At 55.7% G+C, this 20,199-nt stretch overlaps 1 protein-coding gene across 2 annotated transcripts; it reads right to left on the reverse strand.

Annotated features, from left to right (window-relative positions):
* Window positions 1-63: 63 nt before the first annotated feature.
* Window positions 64-6,861, reverse strand: FOSB (FosB proto-oncogene, AP-1 transcription factor subunit). Of its 2 annotated transcripts, none has more exons than XM_044257108.1 (4): window positions 6,215-6,861; window positions 3,974-4,177; window positions 3,626-3,733; window positions 64-2,688 (listed from the first exon to the last, which is right to left on the reverse strand). In XM_044257108.1, exons 1-4 carry the CDS (start codon window positions 6,338-6,340, stop codon window positions 2,227-2,229), a joined length of 900 nt encoding a protein of 299 aa, XP_044113043.1. In that variant the 5' UTR covers window positions 6,341-6,861; the 3' UTR covers window positions 64-2,226. The 2 variants fall into 2 exon arrangements, with proteins under 2 accessions (XP_044113043.1, XP_044113042.1); XM_044257107.1 differs by having other exon boundaries at window positions 3,974-4,294.
* Window positions 6,862-20,199: the final 13,338 nt, after the last annotated feature.

The raw sequence follows: 20,199 nt of genomic DNA on the forward strand, positions 1-20,199 counted from the left end.
TCACAATGTGCTGTGTGTGGGCGAAGCCCCCTCATTGGGAACAGACCCTACAGCTTGGCAGACTCATATTTAAGAGCTTTTTATTGGCGACAGTGCAGAACCACGGCGGGAGGGTAGTGGCCCAGTGCCAGCCAGCCCCAGCCCCCCAGGGTCAGGTGCAAAATACAAAAAGAGAATCACAAATACAGCATGGGGCAAGGGGTTGGGATTCAATAAGTTGTGGTCCAGCAGGGGCAGCCCCCCCGCCCCCCACAGTCTCACACTCACACCCAGAATCCTTAAAAGATACAGACTGTAGAAGTCTATGATTCCTCAGGCTTCACTCACAAAAATAAAATCTCACGTCCCCAACAAAGCCAGAGTCAGGAGACAGCTGGAGGACCGGGGACAGTCAGCAAACAGACCCAAAACGACCAGGTGAAAACAGGGAGAGAAAAGACGGCCAGAGACTGCTCCGAACTACCGGAGGGGCCAAGACAATCCGGAGAGACAGCGAGAGACAGCCAGAGGAAAAGGAGCCTGAAACAGGCTGACTCGAAGTTTCCAGAAGCAGTGTTTCCGAGTCAACGGGGCGCTGCTTTGGAGGCCAACGTGACGCAGGCCGACGTTGCAGAAGCGCTCACACACTCACGCGCACGCACGCACGCTCACACCCATATATAATATATTTATTTATACATAATAGATATAAGTGCCTTTCGGAAACCAGGAAAGGGATAAATAGCCACGGGGCGGGGTGGGGGGCGCAGGACAGGGCACGTGGAATGTTTCCCATGCAGCACAGAAGGCGGCGTGGCCCACCAGAAGTTAAAAAAATATCAGTCCGCCTCAGGAGAGAGTTCTCGAGAGGTGAAGCACAAGGACAGGCGGGGCAGGGAAGCCCGAACCCAGAATCAGGGCTTGTGGGGGGCCTGGGGCAGGGAAGCTGGGACCGCAGGAGTCCAGCCCCTTCGAGTTTGCCAGTCCGAAAATACTGGGGCTTGGGGGGGGGGGCAAAGCCTCGGCCTTGAAGTCTTCTCCGGAAAAAATACTGGGGGTCCCCTGGCAACCTCTCATTGTTCCCTTTCTAGAAAGGATGTAGGGGTGCCACGGGGAGGGAGAAGTTGGCGTCCTAGGCCGGGGTAAGGGGACAGGACTTAAAGAAAAAGGCCAGGGCTTGGGGCTGGGGGTCCTGAGGACAGAGGCCACGCGGATGGAAAACTGTCACCCCCACTCTCGATCCTGTCACCCCTGGAGTCTAACTCACTGTTGAGGGGAGGAAGGAGGCAGCTGGGGCGAGGGGAGACCAAGGAAAGGATTTGAGGCGGGATGGGGGCACAATCCGCTCCCCACCAAGGGTTCTGTCCCATCGGGCTCCCCCCGCCCCCCACCCCCAATCCGGCCAACTCGGTTCACAGTATAAAGCACTCCAGCAGGACGGGCATCACAGCGCCCCCTGCTGCCTGAATCAGAGAGGCCCAGCAAGGAAGGCCGGGAGGGAAGGCTTGGGGTAACACTGTCATCAGAAAAGGAGGGCTGGGGGCCGACTTGGAATTGGGGGGGCGGTTCTTAGGAGGCCAAGAATTCAGATCAGAGCCACTTTTGCCGGGAGTGGGAAGGCTGGACAGCCAGGGAGCGAGGTTCACATTTCAGACTAAGTCGGTGGGAGGGAAGGAGATTATCATAAGGGGCATCAACTTCCCTTAAAGGGAGGCTCAATTCCGAGGAGGATCTAACCACGTGGAAATGTTGGATAAATAAGCTAGGGTCGGGGGAGCAGGGAGAACCAGCCTGGTCACCCCCTGAAGGGTGGGTGTGGGAGGCGGTGGGGCAGTGGTCTGTGGCATTTCCTTGTGGGGCCTCTCTGGAGCAGAGTTCAGCCCACCCCGCAGCCCACCACCAGCACCCCTTTCCCTCCGCCCAAAGCGAGGCGCCCCCCAACCCCGCACCCATCCCCAGAGGTTGGGTTGAGGTGAAAGGGCCAACAGGCAGCTGGGGGCGGGGTCCATTCCCTCCCCGCCCCCTGCCCCCAAAGTCACCAGCTTCCTGGCCTCGCCGGGCCACAGAAACAAGAGGCGGCACAAAACACAAGGAGGTCCTCCTGTCCGATGACAGTGATCGCAGAGAGTCAGACAGGAGAGGCAGGAAGGCCACACACCCGCTTTGTCTCTTCCCCTCTCTCTCTCTTCCTCCTCCTCTTCCAAATCGCTCCCCCTCGTGTGTTTGTTTGTTTTGTGTCTAAAGAGTTCACAGAGCAAGAAGGGAGGGCGAGTTCAGGGGGTCGGTGGGCTGGTCACTGCCGCTGGGGCGTTGGGCGCCGGTGAACGCGGAGACCTCCGGGCAGGTGAGGACAAACGAGGAAGTGTACGAAGGGTTAACAACGGGGAAGGGGTCGCCGAGGACTTGAACTTCACTGTGTGTAAAGAGAGAAGCTGTCAGGTTGGGGGATGCGTCTTGGCTGGTCTGGAAGGGCAGGGGCGGTGGTGGCGGGGGCGGCAGCAGCCAGCTGAAACCATCTTCCTTAGTGGATGCCGACCCCGGCAAATCTCTCACCTCCGCCATCGGGCCCGGCCCCGGCCCCTCTTCGTAGGGGATCTTGCAGCCCGGTTTGTGGGCCACCAGCACAAACTCCAGACGCTCCTTCTCCTTTTGGAGCTCAGCGATCTCCGACTCCAGCTCTGCCTTTTCTTCCTCCAACTGATCTGTCTCCTGGGGTCCAGTCACACGGAGGAGGGGGAAGAAGAAGAAAAAGGCCGTGAGTGACCGGACAAGGTGGGTCATGGCTGAAACATGTCCCTTACACCTGCTGCTGAGGCCCCGGGCTGGAAGGCAGCTTGGGGCTGAGTGGCGAGACCCCCTAATGTGGGGTCCGGATGTACTACAGGAGTCGGGGCAAGGGTCTCGCCTTCTGGGAGCCTGTCCCCATCCCCCACCCCGCCTCCCCCGCCATGTGTTCAGTGGGAACTGAGAAGGGCACAGGGGCACATGGAGGGCTCTAGTTGCCAGAGGCACTCAGAGGTTTGTTGAATGAATGAATGTTTGTTCCCTGTTTGTAATGCCACCTCTTCTCCACCTTTCCTCTTCCCCCTCTGTCTCCCAGGGAAGAGACCTGGCGGGAAAGGAGAGGATTTTCCCGATTTCCTTTAGGGGCAGCAGGTCACCCTGTAGGAATCAGTCCCAGACCAAGGTAAGTTGTAAAAAAGGGAAGGAGGCGTTGGCGCATGCCACCTGCCCCCACTCTGAGTGGTCTGGGTGCGTATGGTAAGAACTGACGTGGGATCAAAGCTTTTGGCTTCCTAGACTCCCCAGAATGTCAAAGCTAGAAGGAGCCTGGAAAATTCCAGGAGGGGTGGAAGAGATGGAGAAACCGAGGCAAAAATGGGCTATGGCTTGCCCAAGCCCAAAAGGGAGAAGAAAGGACAGGACTTCTGGGAATGGTCATAAAGTGGGAACGACATGGCCGGGTGTGTGGGAGGGTCTGTGTGTGCACCAGGGATTACCCCACCTGGCCACACCCATACCTAGTTCACGTGCAGAACCTCTGGCTCTCAGCCCAGGACCAGGGCACAGGTGGCAAGGGGCAGAGGATGGGGGAGAGCCCCCCTCCCATGTGCCCTCACCCCTCCCTCCCCAGGCCGCTGCTCACCGCCTGGAGTCGGTCAGTCAGCTCCCTCCGACGGTTCCTACACTTAGCTGCTGCCAATTTGTTGCGTTCCCGACGAACCCTTCTCTTCTCCTCCTCCTCCGGAGTAAGCTGAGTAGGGGAGACAGAGGCCATGAGGTCTGCGGACACGGTGCACTGCCTCCATCCGTCCCAACCCCCCTCTTCTTCCCCAGGGGCCACAGGAGGACCCTCTATTCCTCCCCATCTGTAGCAAGGATGCTAGGTTTTCTGTGGCACTAAGGCCTCAGTGATCCCTCACCCCACTGGTGAGAAAGTTCCCGCCTCTCTTGCTTCCTACTCCCAGGCCAAGTTGAGATGCCCCTTACTCACCGTCTCCTCTCGGGGTCTCCGAGGCCGGGCTCGGGCCGGGCGGGCAGGCCCAGGTCCACTGGTGGTTCCGCTGGTGGAAGGTCCACCACTGCCAGTAGCTCCGCCGCTGCTGTAGCCGCTCATGCCCGGCGTGGAGTAACTGGTTCCTGGCATGTCGTAGGGGTCGACAGCTGGGGGCTGGGAGGCCAGTGGTTGCCCCTGGGACTGGGCCATGGAAGAGATGAGGGTGGGTTGCACGAGCCACTGGAGGTCCTGGCTGGTTGTGATCGCGGTGACCGTGGGCACGAAGGAACCGGGCATTTCCCCGAGACCGGCGCACTCCTACGGGGTGACACATACACACACAGGCGTAGACACACAAACAGAGACACCAACACACACACACCCAACACACATACACACACCGACCCCGTGAGTGAGCACAGGGCGAGCGGGTGTGGATGTGTGTGTCACAGGCAAAAAGCCACAACACCCACCCTTCCACTACACCGTGACGCAGTGCTAATGAGAGGATTTCTGCTCAACTGGCTTCTACCTCCTCCTTCTTCTTCGGGGAAAGGTTGCACGGTTCCAGCGGGTGGTGAATCACACCCCGGGTTGGTGACTCTTAGGTGGGGGGGTGGGGAGGAGGCTGGACACAGCCGGGTGACAGAACCCCCGGGAAGGAGTCACAGCCACACACACAGCCACAACACCCCACCCCCACCCCAGAGGCAAGGGGAGGGAGAGAGAGAGGCCTTAGGCCAAGCCTTCCTCTACACTCACACCCGTACACACACCCCTCTGAGCGGGGGGGGGGGGGGGATGAGCGACTGGAAGGTCCATGAGACCTCCGTGCAGAGGCGGGGGGTCTTAGTTAAAAGGGTGTTGGGGGCCGGCCCTAGGAGTTTTGAACAACGTTTCAAGTAATTGTCTCTCTACAGAGTGAGACTGACAAAAGACAGATTACGGTGAGCGAAACAGGTAGAGAAAAGTGACGATCGGGCTCCCTCAGACTACCACGGAGGGAGAATGGTGTACGTCCTGCGCCCTGAGCCGGAGCAGCGCTCATCTACCCCCACCCCCAAATGGAACCCTAGGACTGCTCGGAAGGCTTAACTACTCTCCCAGGGGGCGTGGTGAGGGATGGGCTGGCCCGCTGGCCAATGAGAGTCCAGGAAGCCCAGAGGAGGCGGGGCTCCTGGAGACAACCTGGCTGATTCCCCTAGGGCTAGCGGTTCTAGTCCTGTCTTCCGACACAGCGAAGGGATCGGGTGGCCGGAGCAGGGGGACTGGGACTGTGTCTGTGTGTGCCCGGAGAAGAGAGTGACGGCCACCCATGTCTCCCAAAGAGACTCCGGCACACAGACGCTCTCGGCCCCTGAGATCGGAGGGCCCTGATCCCCGCGAGGTCCTCGCGAACCCATTGGATCGCAGAGAGTCGCTCCTGTCGCGACAGGAATCCCCTCTCTCTGCCTTCAGAGGCCCGTAAAAGAGACCCCAGCGCCGAGGAACCACGAGTTCCGGGGACGGAGCGGGGGGAAGGGAAATGCACCCTACAAATAGGAAGGGAAAGTTGATTGGCCGTAGCCTGCGCCGCGGCGACCAATCGGAACGCCGGGCTGCCCCCTCCCTTAGCAACGTGGCCCTGGCGTTCCAAAATAGAACGCTCCGGGACGTCAGGGGCGGGGCGGACGAAGGGGGCGCCGCGCGCCGTGCGTGCCCCGCGTCAGACGGAGGATTCCAGCGCGTCAGCCGTTACGCACGGGTCCCCCGTTACGTCTCCGCGCAGGAGGCGGAGGCAGAGCTTCCAAGCGAGGGTTCGAGGCCAGCTCGCTCGCGGGATCGAGGGCAACTCGATGCTGGATTAGGCGCTCCGATGGAGATGGAAAAGGGAAGAGGCTACTGGAAGCTTCCCCGGAATTTCCCCCACCTGCCTAACTGCGCTAGCTCCAGGTTGGGGACCTGAGTCGGGAGCAGTCCCGGAACAAGCTAAAAGTTCTCAGCCCTGCTACCGCATACACGTTGCACTGAACGGAGCATTCTCCCCACCCCCAAAGCTTTCCCTCCCAGCGATCCGCGCACACCACCAATTGCAAACACGTCCCGACTCTGCAGTTTGCCAAGTGCGCGGTGAGCCTATTCCCTCTCAGATCCCGAGTTTTGGTGCGTCTCTATTTGGGGTGGAGGGATTGCTCGATCCATTCCTGACTTTTAAAAAATAAAGCCCATAAAGCAGCACCCTAACCCTCTAGAACTTACCTGGGAGGCGGCGGCGGTGGGTGGACTGCCGAAGGAGTCCACTGAAGACAGATACTGAGACTCGGCGGAGGGTGAGGAGCTGCACCGGGAGCCGGAGTCGTAGTCTCCGGGGAAAGCTTGAAACATTTCCCTGGGCACAGGGGGGGCCCTGTGACCACGCTGAGGTCGCCGGGAAGCCAAGGCTATGGCCGGGTGGAAAAGAAAGCTGCGAGTCCGGGGTGAGCCGACTGCGTCCCCTAAGCGCGCTGTCCGAGGAAACTCAGGATGGGGGCAGCGTCCCGCTCCAACAATGGCAAAGTTTCTGTGCAATTCCTCTGCGGTGCCCAGGCCCCCACAAGATGCCGCTGTGCCTCCTGAAAGTCCAGGCTCCGCAGGACCCAGGGGCGTGGGGGGGGGATCGCTCCCCCAGAGGCGGAAAGCGCTGTCTTGCTGTACAGAATCGGCTTCGGGTGCGCTCTCCTCCACGCGTCCAGCGGGTCCCACGGGGGAAGGGAAGTAATAAAGAAGACAAAAAGAGTAAGTCGCTCCTCCAAAATAAAATGTAGAATTATCTAGAAGAATCCTCCCCAAAACTTTCTCGCCGGAAAAGAAAAGCCAAACTGAACTTCACAGCCCCCAAGAAAAACCACAACAATCAAGTCCCCAAGTTCCAGCTCCGCCTGTCCCTGCCGAGGCCGTAGCTCTCAGTCTTATGAATGAACCCCAAAGCCGCCAGCCTGTATTTATATGCCCGGGACCCGCCTCCCTGCTTACGTCACCCTACCACAGCTCCACAAACTTCCTAAAATCTCCGGCCCTGCTGAACTCAGCCCCGCGCCGTCCCGCAAGAGGTCTGCCCTAGCCTCGGTCTGTCCACCTGCATCACCCTCGCGACCCTGGGGGTCGTGGGGGCTGCATTCCAGAGCCCTCGGCGGGAGGGGATCCCGGCCCCGCCTCCCAGGAGTTCCTGTGACGCAATTAGCCATATAAGGAGCTCGGCCGGCGCGGCAGAGTGTTTGTTTGGTATCCTAGCAATTACGTCAGAGGGAATCCCTCGCTCGCTCGCGCGCTCACCCCGCGCGCCTGCGGAACCCGCCCGCACCTGCGCAGTGCCGCGCCGCCCCGGGGGCTGGTATTAATAGGCTCTGAATCTAGCCTGGGGAAGACCCGGGTAAGTGGGTACTTTTCACCTCCGGCAGCCCCCTCCCAGCCCTCCCGGTGGAGCAGCGCCCTCACTCAAGAAGGTCAGATCCCCAGAAAGAGACCCTGGCTGGTGTGGTGTAGCCACGTAGGCGGGGAAACTGAGTCCCGAGCGGAGTGGGAGGGACTGTGATGTTCCAGATGAAAGTGGAGGTGGGGGTGGAGTCCCGAGGCTTCTGGTAGCTTCGGTCCTGGTGGCCCTGACTTGGGGAAATGTTATTCCTTTCTGAGCTTCAGCTTCAGTTTTCCCGTCCGGACAAAGGATGTGTGTTTTGGACCCCCTGGCCCCGCACGCAGTCCGGCGTTTGGGAGGTACGCGGGTTTGGAGCGGGCAGAGAACGGAATTCAGCGTGAGAAGTCCCTGCTGATAGTGGTGGTAACCTCTCCTTCCCGCTTCATAATCCTGCCTTTAGACCTATGAAAAAATGTGTGTTGAACAAGAATTGATAATAATAATAGATGCCGTGTATTTAACTACGAGCAAATACCAGCCTCCTGTTGTAAGCCTTTCACCACGAGATCTGTAATCCTTAAACCAGCGTTTGAAGGTTAAGGGAGGAAAATCTTCACTTTATTAAAGAGGGAAAAAATACTCGAAGAGGTTAAGTGACTTGTCCAGGATCCCATGGCAAGAAATTCAAACCCAGAATGTTAAACTCCAGAGCTCCTACCATCTTCCTGATTTCTGAGAACTGCCTGGTTCAGCGGAACTCCCTGAAAACCCTGGGTCTTGGGATTGTTTAAAGGGTAACGGTGATTTCTGGGAAACCTAAGCCTTTCGAACCTACCTCCTGCTACCTTCTGCTGGTGGTGTGTACTGTTGTGACCCAGGCTTAGAGCCGTAGAGCTGCTTTCCTGAGGCCTCCCAGTTAGGAAACAGGGTTCAAGAATTTAATGAAGGTATTTGGGATGCCACAGCCCCCAACTCTTAAGCACCACTGGGAGGGGTCCCACCTGCTGCTTCGCAAATCTCAGAGATCTGGTACTTCCCTCCCAGTGCAGAGCGTGACCCAGTCCTGGCCATGGAGGGAGAAGTGCTTTGAGATTGTTGAAACCCAGAGAGGGGGAGGCCCTGGCTCAGGGTCACACAGCGGGTCTGAGGCTGAGCAGGAGGGGGTGAGTGGACCCTGATTCCCTGCAGAATCTTGCTTCCCTGCTTCCTGTAGATCGTGGGGAAGGGGAGGGAGACATGGAAGGCTGGAGGGACACAGGGGGCAAGATGGTGGGGGAGGTTGAGGTTTCCAGACAAAAGCACAGCCTCCAGCCTCCCCTCCACCTCTTTCCCCCAGGCCCCCTCTGTCTGCCACCAGTCTGGAAGTAGGGACAGGACCAGGAGATGACACAGCAACCACCAGCAGGCAGTGACTCGGCCTTGGCAGCAGACAGGAGTGACCCCTCATTCCCTGTCCTGTCCAAGCCCCTCATCCCTGCTACAGCATAAAGGAGATGACACAGGAGACACCCAGGCTGCCCAAAAGCCTTCACACCCCGACACAGATGGTGTACATATATATCCGTGGGCACGCGGTTATTCCAACCTTCACTTCCGATGGGCAACACACATGCCCCCACACACTGAAACACAGTCATGCGGTCCCCAGCATACGTGACCCGTACACCTTCACTGTGGTTGCACTCAGATACTCTTCATACCATCATTACAAGGGCTCATTCTTCTTGAGTGCTCATATTCATTTTCTTCCTTCTCACAATCCTCCTATGAGGTAGGAACTGTCATTCAGCCTACAAGGAAACAGAGGCCCAGAGAAGTGAAGTCACTTTCCTAGAGTCACACAGCACATGAGTGGCAAAGCCAGGATAAGAATGCAGCGCCTCAGCTTCAGAGCCCATGTTTCTATTTTATTTATTTATTTATTTATTTATTTATTTTTCAGATTTTATTCTTAAGTAATCTCTGCACCTAGCATGGGGCTCAAACTTCCAACCCCAAGATCAAGAGTCACATGGCCCACCTTCTGAGATGGCCAGGCCCCCGACCCTAAGCTTTTATTTCATGAGTTCACGTGTAGATGGCCATGCTTGTGCAAACACTGGATATTTATCCTCTTGACTGGCGGACCCAGAATCTAGGTGGCCCGGGCTTACATTCTTGTCCCACCACTTGGTGGTTGGGTGACCCTGAGTTATGCGGTCTGGAGCTTCTGTTTCCTGACCTAGGAAAGGGGGTCAGGAATCGTGCCCAGCTCATGGGGCTGGAGGGGGATTACATGAGGTGAAGATCAGGAAAGCTTCTGAAACAGGCCTGGCGCGTTGTAGGGATTTGTTTTACTATTAAAACAGAGCCAACCTGACCTTTGCAGATAGAGACCCTCCCAGAGATGTCAGCCAGCAGAGACACACAAGGTCACATTATAGCTCTCTTCTTTTTGAAAAGATTTTATATATTTATTTGACAGAGAGAGAGAGAGCGCACAAGTAGGCAAAGAGGCAGGCAGAGAGAGAGGGGGAAGCAGGCTCCCCGCTGAGCAGAGAGCCTGATGTGGGGCTAGATCCCAGGACCCTGAGATCATGACCTGAGCCGAAGGCAGAGGCCCAACCCACTGAGCCACACAGGTGCCCATCATTGCCTTCTACCTCCATAAAGACATCTTTGAAATTATATTTTATTGGGTGCCTGGGGGGCTCAGTTGACTGGGGGTCCTACTAGAGCCCCACACTCAGCAGGGAGTCTGCTCGAGATTCTCTCTTTCCCTCTCCCTCTGCCCCTCCCTTTCTCTCACCCTCAAATAAATAAATCTTTTAGAAAAATAATAAAATAGGATTATTATGTGGCACCTGGGTGGCTCAGTGGGTTAAAGCCTCTGCCTTCGGCTCAGGTCATGATCTCAGGGTCCTGGGATCGAGCCCCGCATGGGCCTCTCTGCTCAGCGGGGAGCCTGCTTCCTCCTCTCTCTGCCTGCCTTCTCTGCCTGCTTGTGATCTCTGTCTGTCAAATAAATAAATAAAATCTTTAAAAAAAATAGGATTATTATGACTACATTGGTGTAAAGGCAGATAATACTATATATTAGAACATTTTCTTTTACCTAGAAGTTCAGGATTTTTTTTTCCTTTCTGATTTTTTTTTAAAGATTGTATTTATTTACTTGAGAGAGAGAGACACACCGAGATATCGAGAGAGAGAGAGAGAGAGCATGAGTGGGGAGGAGAGGGAGAAGCAGGCTCCCTACTGAGCAGGGATCCCAATGCAGGGCTCAATCCCAGGACCCTGGGATCATGACCTGGACAGAAGGCAGACGTTTAACTGACTGAGCCACCCAGGCACCCCACCTTTTTTATTAAAGATTATTTATTTATTTATTTATTTGACCAGTGGGGAGGTGGTGGTGGGTGGATACAAGCCAGAGGGGAGGAAGAGGGAGAAGCAGGCTCCCGGCTGAGCAGGGAGCCTGAGGCAGGGCTGCATCCCAGGACCCAAAGGCAAATGCTTAATGACTGAGCTACAAAGGTGCCCCTTTTCTTCTGATCTTAAAAGAAATTACATTTTTGGTGAGCCTCTAAAATTATCATAGGCCCCAGTACTGTGCCATTTGTGCCTAAGGGAAAAGGTGGCCCTGGTGACCCCTGCCAAACATACACAAAGTCTCACACACACACACACACACACACACACACACGCATACCTTGTCCACAGAGCATGGGGTGGGCAAGGCAAGTCTTTCTTCAGAGGGCTCAACCCCAGGGAGCTTCCAGGAGGTGGAGGACTGGAATGTGGGGTAGAGGGCAAGACCTTCACTCCCCTACCCACCGCCCCACCAGAGCTCCGCAGGGCTTGGCTCTGCGTGGGGAGGGGGCAGGGGCAGCCCTCAGCCTTCTGGCCCCACAGGTGAGGGCTGGGGTGGCGGTGAAGCTCTAGCTTGCTCAGAGCATCCTGTAAACAGCCCTGGGGGCAATTCTGCCAAAGGCAGGTGTCAGCACATCCTTCCATCCTTCCGTGGGCAAAACTTATGCTACCCTGTGCCTCAGTTTCCCCACCCACAGAGCAAGAAGGTTGGATGGCGGTGGGCTCAGAGTTCTCTTTGGCTCCAAAATTTAGTAATGCAAAGGAGAAGAGGGGGGAGGAGGGAAGCAAGTACTTAGTAGGCTGTGCTTGGTGCTTCCACGCATGTTAGAGCGCCCACCCCATAAAGAGGTTGCGTTGTTATCTGCATTGTACAGAAAAGAAACGAAAGGAGGTGCAGACTTCTTCCTAGTTGTGTGATCGTGAATCCACTGGGGAATCTGGTTACACCGCAGATCTGGTGGAGCCTTTGGCATTTCCAGCAAGCCCCTGGGTCATGCTGGGGTTTCAGCTACAAGAGAAAGGTCTGTGGGTGTTTCTGCAGCATGGAGTGGGGTGTGCGTGTGTGTGTGTGTGTGTGTGCAGGTGTGTACCCTGCTGTTGTGACTGTCGCCTCCGTGACTGTAGGGCCAGGCCAGTTAGTGATTTGCAGGCTCCTTGATACCCAGCACTGATAGTGTTTCTGGCTAGCCAGGCCAGCTCCCCACTGAGCAGTCCTGGAGGCCTCCTGGAGGCAGTGTCTGTAGAGTTTCAGGGAAGCCAAGTGGTCCAGACTGAGGACTCCTAGCTTGACTTTCCCAGTACACTGGCATTTGGAATTCAAACTCCCCATTCACCATGGCCCACAAGGTCTGGCATAACCTGGCCTGTGCCAACTGTCCATGTTCTAGACGCTGCGGTCTCCCTCCAGGTCTCTGCATGTGCTCTGCCCTCTCCCTGGAGCGCTCTCCCTGTTGCTTCCTGAGTCTATAATCTCCTCCTCCAGGAAGCCCTCCCTGGGGCAACTCCTTCCCAGCTCTTCCTCTCCGGGTTCATCGTCCTTTGAGGACTGGAGCTCTTTTTCCCGCCAGGCTGTACTGTTATTGAGGCCTGCCTGGGCTTGGGCTGTCCTGGTCACTGCCATGTCCCCAGCACAGTGCCCGGCCCCCTGTAGGTGCTCAGTAAACATTTGTGGACTAAATGAATCTTCACTGTTCACTCATTGGTGCATTCAAACTCTGACAGATTGTCTCCGACAGAAACATATCTGGGCCTCTCTGTTCCTTTGCCATCACACTGTGGGAAGGGGGACGATGTTCTAGACCCGTTGACAGGCGGGAAGGCTGCCCGTGGGTGTTGGGGCCTGGCTCCAGATGTCGATGAACAGTCAGCCTCCTAGTACTTCATGCCTGTGTCCAAGGGGGAACTGAGCTGAGCTGGTGACCTTGGGTCTTTCCAGGGATGTTTTGGGGTGTGGCAGGGGAGACACATTTTTCAGGGCTGCGAAGAAGAAGGCTTGGTTTACAGAAGCCAAACGTGGAGACAGAGACATGCACACACCTTTCGCTTTTGTCTGCAAGGATACACAGATGCCGAAGCCACCGCACAATCACACGCACACAGCGAAGTACGCATTGTGGTGCAGACACATCACAAAGGCGCGCGGATGCCCAACCACGCAGACACGATGGGTATGCTCCTTTGTGTGTCTGCAGAGACGCACAACTCCACACGCACGAACTGGCTGAGGCCCCCAGAGCTGCAGACGCACAGAATTTCTTAGTTATCCACAGTCGTGCCAAAGGGCCTCTGTGGACTCGCTCAGAGTTGTATAAAAACCTATGGACCAAGGCACACAGATAATACGGAATCACACAGCCAGCTCCCATGACTCTGTCCGCTCTCTCCCACGCACACTCACACCACTCACACACACAGTTCCACGTATGTGGTCCTGTGAACAGAGCTAAGCGGAGGCCACTCTCAGCTGCTGGCTGGTCTCGGGTCCCGGCGCCAGGGGTGGTGTGGACCACTGTAAGGGCTCGCTTCTCATTCATCTGCAACCCAGACCCACCCAGCGCGATGGTGTATCACTGACTGTAATCACTCCAGGCAGGGGGAGGCAAGAGTGTTCAGTGAGGTTGGAGCAAGCTAGGAGAACTTCCTGGAGGAGGTGAGTCTGGACGATCACGACCAAGTCCTGAAAAGATTTAGATGAGGAGAGAGTCCCTCAGAGCACTCTCTCCCAACTGTGGATATGCAAGACCAAAGAAGAGGAAGCAGGAGAGACTGTGGGAAGCTAAGAGGAAGGACCAAACCAAGGTGGTGAGGGTGACTGTTTTGGAGAACTTTCCAACTGGACTTAGGATGAAAATAACATGAGTAATATTGATAATATGGCAGCAGTCGTTTAAGAAAACTGATCATGTGACAGGTATTATGTTGTACAGAACCACTGTATCTTCTGTTTTCTTTTTTTTTCTTTTAAGTAAGCTCCACGCCCAGTGTGGGGCTCGAACTCACAACCCCAAGATCAAGAGTTGCATGCTCCACTGAAGGACCCAGCCAGCATGCCCCCTCCTCCGCAATGATCTGCTGTATTTTCTTGTTTAACTCTCCTGTAACACTCTAAGGAGGTCGCTAGCTGTGTGACCCTGGGGAAGTAACTTAACTTCTCTGAGCCTTAATATCCTCATCTGTAAAGTGGGGAGAACAAGGGCACCTCCCTCCTAGCATTGTTCTTAGGAGTAAATGAGTTTATATGCAAAATGCTTAGAGCAGGGCCTGGCAGAAAGTATGTTCCCCGAAGAGGGTAGGCGCCCACAGGCGAAAAGTATTATTATGCCCATTCCCCAGATAAGGAAACTAAGGGCCGGAGACCTTAGGGAATTTGCTCGACTTGCAGGCTTGTGGGGAGGTGAGGCCCAGGTGGCAGCCCAGGCAGGGAGGCTCCCTTGCCCCAGGGTGGATGGCGCCAGGTCCTCCCCACCTGGGGTTCCGAGTGTGCTTGCCTGCAGGTGTGGGTGTGTGTGTGCGCACCTGTGTGTGTGTGTGAGTGCTTGCGTGAGCACATTGTGTGGCAAGTCCATTGTTCCCTGACCCCATGGTTCTCTGCGCAATCAGCCTGGCCCTCCCCACCCCAGCAGGTCATCCAGCCGCTGCCCACAAGCCACAGCCTTCCAGTCACACCCACACAGGCTTCCTCCTCCAGCTCTGGGGCCTCCCCGCTGCTCTCCGCCACTCTCCGACCCACACTCTCCCTCCTGCACCTTCAAGACACCGGTGGCCCCAGTGGTCCTTGCCGGTAGCCAGCCCGTCCGTGACTCAGGCCCCATGCCCCCTCACTGACCCCCAAGCAGCCTGCCAGCCCCCGCAGCCAGACGGCCATGCGGAGGTGTCTCGTGGGGGTCACAGCGGGCCACGTGCCCGCGCCCGCGGTGGCTGAATTCCGCCTGTGATTCAGTCCGCTTGTCTGGGCTGCCGGGGGTGCCCTGGCTGGATGATGTCAGTGGCCAGGTATGCGGCCCGGGGTTTCTCTGAGATGACTCAGGCGCCTGAGCTACCCTTTCCCTCCTGTAGTAGACACTCTGGGCAGCTGTCCAGGGCCAGCAACGGGCCGGTGGCTTGACACTCCCTTCCCGCCCCTTCCACGCCCTCAGAAGGCCTGAGCTGTGGGAGCAGTGGGGTGGGGGGTAGGCACTTGGCAGGGCACAGAGGCTCAGGGCCCCGTGCCAGCCCTGCCAGCCTAGCGGGCTTTCCCCACCTCCCCCCAAGACCCAGACTCACAGGTTGTTGTGGGATGAAATTCATTCATTCATATATTCATTCAATCAGCTGTTCAAACACATCTACTCAGGAGGTCCCCTGTGTCAGGCACTGGGGATCAGAGCTGGGGACAGAGCTGGGACCGAAACAGACAGAAATCCATCACAAAGCTCCTAGCAGGGTCTACACACTGTGCCTCGTAACCATTGCTAGTGTTACCCCCTCCCCAAATTCTGTTCCCCCAGCCTTCAAGACTCAGGCTGGTGTCTCCTCCTTCTAGGCAGCTCTCCAGACAGTTCTATCTTCTTTTAATCCTTAGTTCCTAACAGTCCTTGGAAGAAGTCCTTTCTGGAATCTGACCGTCCACCAGCCTGCCTCAGCAAATTCTCTTTCTTCTCTTCAACTGCCTGCATGTCCCATCCCCTTGAAGGATTTGCACCTCTACTCTTCCTACCCCCAAACTCCACCCCTTCTCTGCCTTCTCCAGAACCTGAACTTGGCAGTGATGATGCGATCGGGCCTTATAGACCCCGACTGCTCACTGTGTACCTACCCCAGAGCTGTGACTTATGGACACAGCTTCCTTTGGCCACAGTAACTTCTCGGAAGGTCTGTCATCATGCCTATTTTATGGGAAGGAAACAGAGACTCAGAAGTACTTTGGTACCCACTGGCTCAGGACCACACAGCCAACACCCGAGTCTGGATATGTGCATCTGGGGCCATGCAAAGAGGAAGGAATAATACCACAGATAATCCAAAGTGGTATTTTGGTAAAAGTTTATTTTGTGCCAGGCACTTTCTAAATGCTCTCTAGATGAACTCCTTCACTCCTCACAACAGTTTCATGAGTGGGCTGATTATTATCCCCATTTGACAGATGAGAAAACTGAGGTATGTAGAGGTCCTAATGCTAAAACAGAGAGAACTGCACAGTTCAAGTCCACAGATATTGACAGTTAGGTCCTCCTATGGATCCCACAGTGTGGCGGGTGCTGAAAATTGGAACTGCACAGCCAGACGCATGCCCCTCCTGCGATCCAAACCACACACAGGAGACCACCACCTCAAAGCACAGAACCAGCCACACAGTTACACTGACACTTGACATGGACACACATGAATCACTGATTCATTTACTCAGTGAATAATTACTGAGTACCTACTGTGTGCAGGGCAGTGCTGGGGACCCAGCAGTGACCACGACAGCTCTGGGCCCCACCTTCATGGGGCACACAGTCCAGTGCGGGAGACAGACGGTAGACAAACAAAGGTATAACTAGAAATTGTGGTAAATGCTGTAGAGAGAACCCGAGATAAACTGCTCGCAAAAACAGCATATAGTTAAACATACAGATGGCGTATACAAGACCCACAATGACACACTCACAGGGAACCAGAAATGAAAACCAGAGGCAAAACCATACACATGCACAGGTACGCACACACTTACTGTTTCACGTGTGACCACACGCAGAGACACAACTACACACACATACACCACACCACACTTTCCACAGTTAGCAGGGCTCCAAACACCCATATATCCAGATACACAAATGTAAGCTGGGGAAACTCTCAGTCCCGTAGTCAAAGGAAACCCTCATGATAGTGCTTTCACACAGGAAATACCCGACGTACACATTGTCACCGGCCAAGTCATGCACCTCCAGTCATATCCATTCACACTGTCACACACCCAGTTTTTTCTTTCTGCTTGGAGATTCGCCCCAGCCCTGGTCACATGAAGCTATTGACTGTGGGGTGTTGGGGGGGGGCGTGAGTTGGCGATGAGTTATTAGACCCTCCCAGCTGTGGACAGCATCGCGGACACAGGATGGAAGGACCGCGGGGCTGCCTGTCCGATGAAAGAAGCTCAAGAAGGACAGGCAAGAGAACAGAACCCGAGGGGACCGGGGAAAGGAACGGGAGGGAGCTCTCGGGCTGTGGCTCCGTGTGTGCAAGTACTGGTTGGGACCTCCATAACAACAGTTCACCCAGAAACCCGGGAGTCTGAGGCAAAACTTTGTGTCTATTTTGGCTGTTATTGTTTGGGGTAATATGAGACAGCCAGGGCGCAGGAGACGCTGGACAAACAGACATGCCGAGGAGGAGGGGGCCCAGACGAACAGATACCCAAGCGGAGGCGGTCCTGGGTCAGACAGGAGGAGCGGGCGACAAGCAGAGGGCGGCTATCTAAAGGGAAACCGGCAATTTGGGGACCCGGTTCTCCCCCGCTCCCATCACCGCAGGGCGCTCCCCCACCCCCACCCCGCCCCAGGCTCCCGGTCCGCCAGTCTGTCCGCCCGGGCCGGTGCAGGTTGCGCCCTGTGCGGCCGCGCAGCCGGGCCGGGACAAACAGCCTTCACGTTGCTAGGCGACGGCGTTCCACAGTCCGTCGCGTCACCGCGTCTGCGCGGGCGGGGGAGGGGGGGCGCGCGGAGACGGCGCCCGAGTCGTTTGTTGACGTTGCCTGGCAACCACGTTGGTGCTGCTGGGCAACGCGGGCCGACTGTTCGCTCTCTTAAAGGGGCAGGAACATTTTACAGGCGCCAACTCGGCGGCGACACTGAGGCCCTGCAAGGAGAGGAGAGGTTCCTCCCCAGACGTCGGGGAGGTGGAGGGGAATGGAGGCCGGGTTAGGTCCTCCGGAGCAGAGAAAGAATACGAGGCGGGAGCACTGAACTCAAGTGTTTGATATGTTAGTGTTCGATGTTAGACTGATTGCACGTGTGCATAGGCGCGCTGTGGGCACGTCCAGGGGGAATGGGTGGTAGTGATAACGGACCAGACAGACCTGGGTGCAAATACCCGCTCTGTGACCTTAGCCTGTGACTTCCTTTCTCTGAGCCTTTTTCCTTCCTGAAATGTATGTGATAGCATCACTCGTCTCCAGAACTGAGACTTTGTGAAGTCCCGTTAAGCACTTAGTACTTAGTAAGTGGTCCATCCATAACGAGTACAATTATGCTATTTAATAGCCGGGTTCTGTTCTACCTCACCGGGTTTTGGAATAAATGACATGGTGTTTTTAAAGCACTGCAGCACAATACACTCAATACAGGGGTGGAAGTGGGCGTTTCTTATTACTAGTGTTTGTATTTCTTCTCCTCTGTAAAGAAACGCATCAGAGGGCATTGACTGTCGTTGTCCTTCCCGGTGCCTTGGGGTACAAAGGCTATGGAATCAGGCAGATATGGTTGGAATTCCTGTGCTGCTGGTTGCTGTCTTTGTGACCCAGAGCAAGTGCCTTGCCCTCCTCTAGTCCTCTGCTTCCTTCTCAGTGAAACGCGTGATCGCTCACATCTCGCAGAGTCACTTGCAGATACTGGTCCTGGGTGAAGGGGTCCCCTCTCGCTGGGTGTGTCGGGTCAGTGCCCCATGTCTGCAGCATGACTCACAGGGCTATGTTATGTAAAGCTCCTAGACTGTGCACAGAGGGCAGGTTATATAAATGTATTTAATGTGCATCCTACATACCAGGGCTGGGGAGGAGACCTGGCTTGGTAAGTTTGCAATTGCCCAACCATGGCCCAGGCTGCTTCTAGGAAGGAGGACCTATAAAACAGGACCATGTGTATACTGTCTCAATGAAAAGGTTCCCTTCTTAGGGTATCTCTAGCCCCCTTAAATGGCTGTCTTAATCCCTGCCTCTTTATGTGTGTGTCTCTCTCTGCATCTTTCTGACCCCTATCTCTCTGTCTTTCACTATCTCTGTGCATCTCTGTTACTGTCTCTGTTCCCTCTAAGTCCCTTTCTAGGTCTGTGCCTACCTCTGGTAGTCCCTCTTTTCCTGCATCTCTATATTCTGAGTCTCTGCCCATTTCTGGGTCTCTCTCTCTCCGTCTAATTCTATTTTATTTTATTTTATTATTTAACTCTGAAACTTGTTCTCAAAGGGAGTCCACCAATTCCAGGCAGCACCGGGCCTCTCACAGCGGGCTGCTGTGTGATGTTGGGATGGAGCTTCTGGTCTTTGAACCTCTGCTCTTCCTTGGGTGCAAAATTAGGCAGAGTAACTAGCACAGGCCAACGGGGGTTCCAGTCATCTAGGGAGCTTTTTAAAGGTGGCTTTCTCCAGTCCTGCACCCAGAAGCTGTGGGTCAGAGTCTCAGAGAAGGAGGTGACAGTTATAACCTGTGAGATCCAGCCTGGGTGGTTCTGATCAGCTGGCCAGAACTGCTGACCCAGAGCCTCCGACCCACCTGTCTGGGCTCCATCTTCTGATGCCACCTGATAGGTGAGCTTCTATGGAGACAGGTGGCCAGGGATGAGAGTGATTCCCACTGCAGGTAGAGGGTCCTGAGTGTGGAGATTCAAATGACGAAGACAGAGTGGGAGTGAGGGTGCGGTCAGAGAGAGAAAGAGAGAGACAGCAAGACAGAGACTGACAGAGAGAGAGACGGGATAGAGCCAAAAGGAGAGGAAGAAAGAGAAACATCAAGAGATGGCAAGAGACAGAAATTCGGTGTTTTTGGGCACACTGCCCCGGAAATGCACCTCCGTGGCAGAGGGCCATATCCCTGTCTGCGTGCGAGTGTGGGACCGTTAGCAGGTTGCTGCAGGTAGGGCTGGGGTGTGCCCGGACCCCTGCTAGGATTAAGTGTGGGAGGCAGATGCCTGGCGGGGAGGTTCTGGGCGGACCCCCTCTGCGTGTACCTGCCTGCCTCCAAGCCAGTGTCCCGGGCCAGCATAGGTGACTCGCTGACAACTTGAGCACCACTTGGGCGGTATTCTCCTACTGGGTCACCCTTCTCAAGGCCAGCGGGTGGGGCCGAGGACTCTTTTGCTCCCGCGGTCCTGGGGCTCACGTGGCGGAGTCAGAGGATAGGTCTGGATGCTCAAGGTGTTGGGAATTTGACAACAGTACCATCTTTGGAGCCTGACTGAGCTGTGAGTCCTGAGGCAAGCTGAGTGACCTCTCTGGGGATCAGTTTCCGCATCTGTGAAACGGGGGTGATAAGAGCTTCTTTGGAGATGGGTGGTGAGCACCAGCTAACATAATGGTGACTACTGCCATCTACTGAGGGCTTGCTGTGAGTGTGCTTGTCAGCAAATTCTGCAGCTCCAAGTTCAGACACCTCCAGAATCAGATCCCTGGGATCCCAGTCCAAGTCAGCTTCGCCTGTTACCTGAACCATTGCCTGGGGTTCCTCCCAGGTCTCCCTGCCTCCCCCTTAGCCTCCCAAGTCTATTCCCCATATACAGACCCAGGGATGCTGTTCAAGTCAAAGTCAGGTCGTGCCCCTCTTTTTGCTCA

This window comes from Neovison vison, chromosome 7, assembly GCF_020171115.1.
Source record: "Neovison vison isolate M4711 chromosome 7, ASM_NN_V1, whole genome shotgun sequence".
Classification (NCBI taxonomy): domain Eukaryota; kingdom Metazoa; phylum Chordata; class Mammalia; order Carnivora; family Mustelidae; genus Neogale; species Neogale vison.

Coding starts and splice junctions, on each gene's coding strand:
- FOSB (XM_044257107.1), bottom strand. CDS start 6,340: ATGTTTCAAGCTTTCCCCGGAGACTACGACTCCGGCTCCCGGTGCAGC. Junction 4,295..6,214: donor CCACCGCCGCCGCCTCCCAG/GTAAGTTCTAGA, acceptor GTCACCCCGTAG/GAGTGCGCCGGTCTCGGGGA. Junction 3,734..3,973: donor GGAGACCCCGAGAGGAGACG/GTGAGTAAGGGG, acceptor TCCCCTACTCAG/CTTACTCCGGAGGAGGAGGA.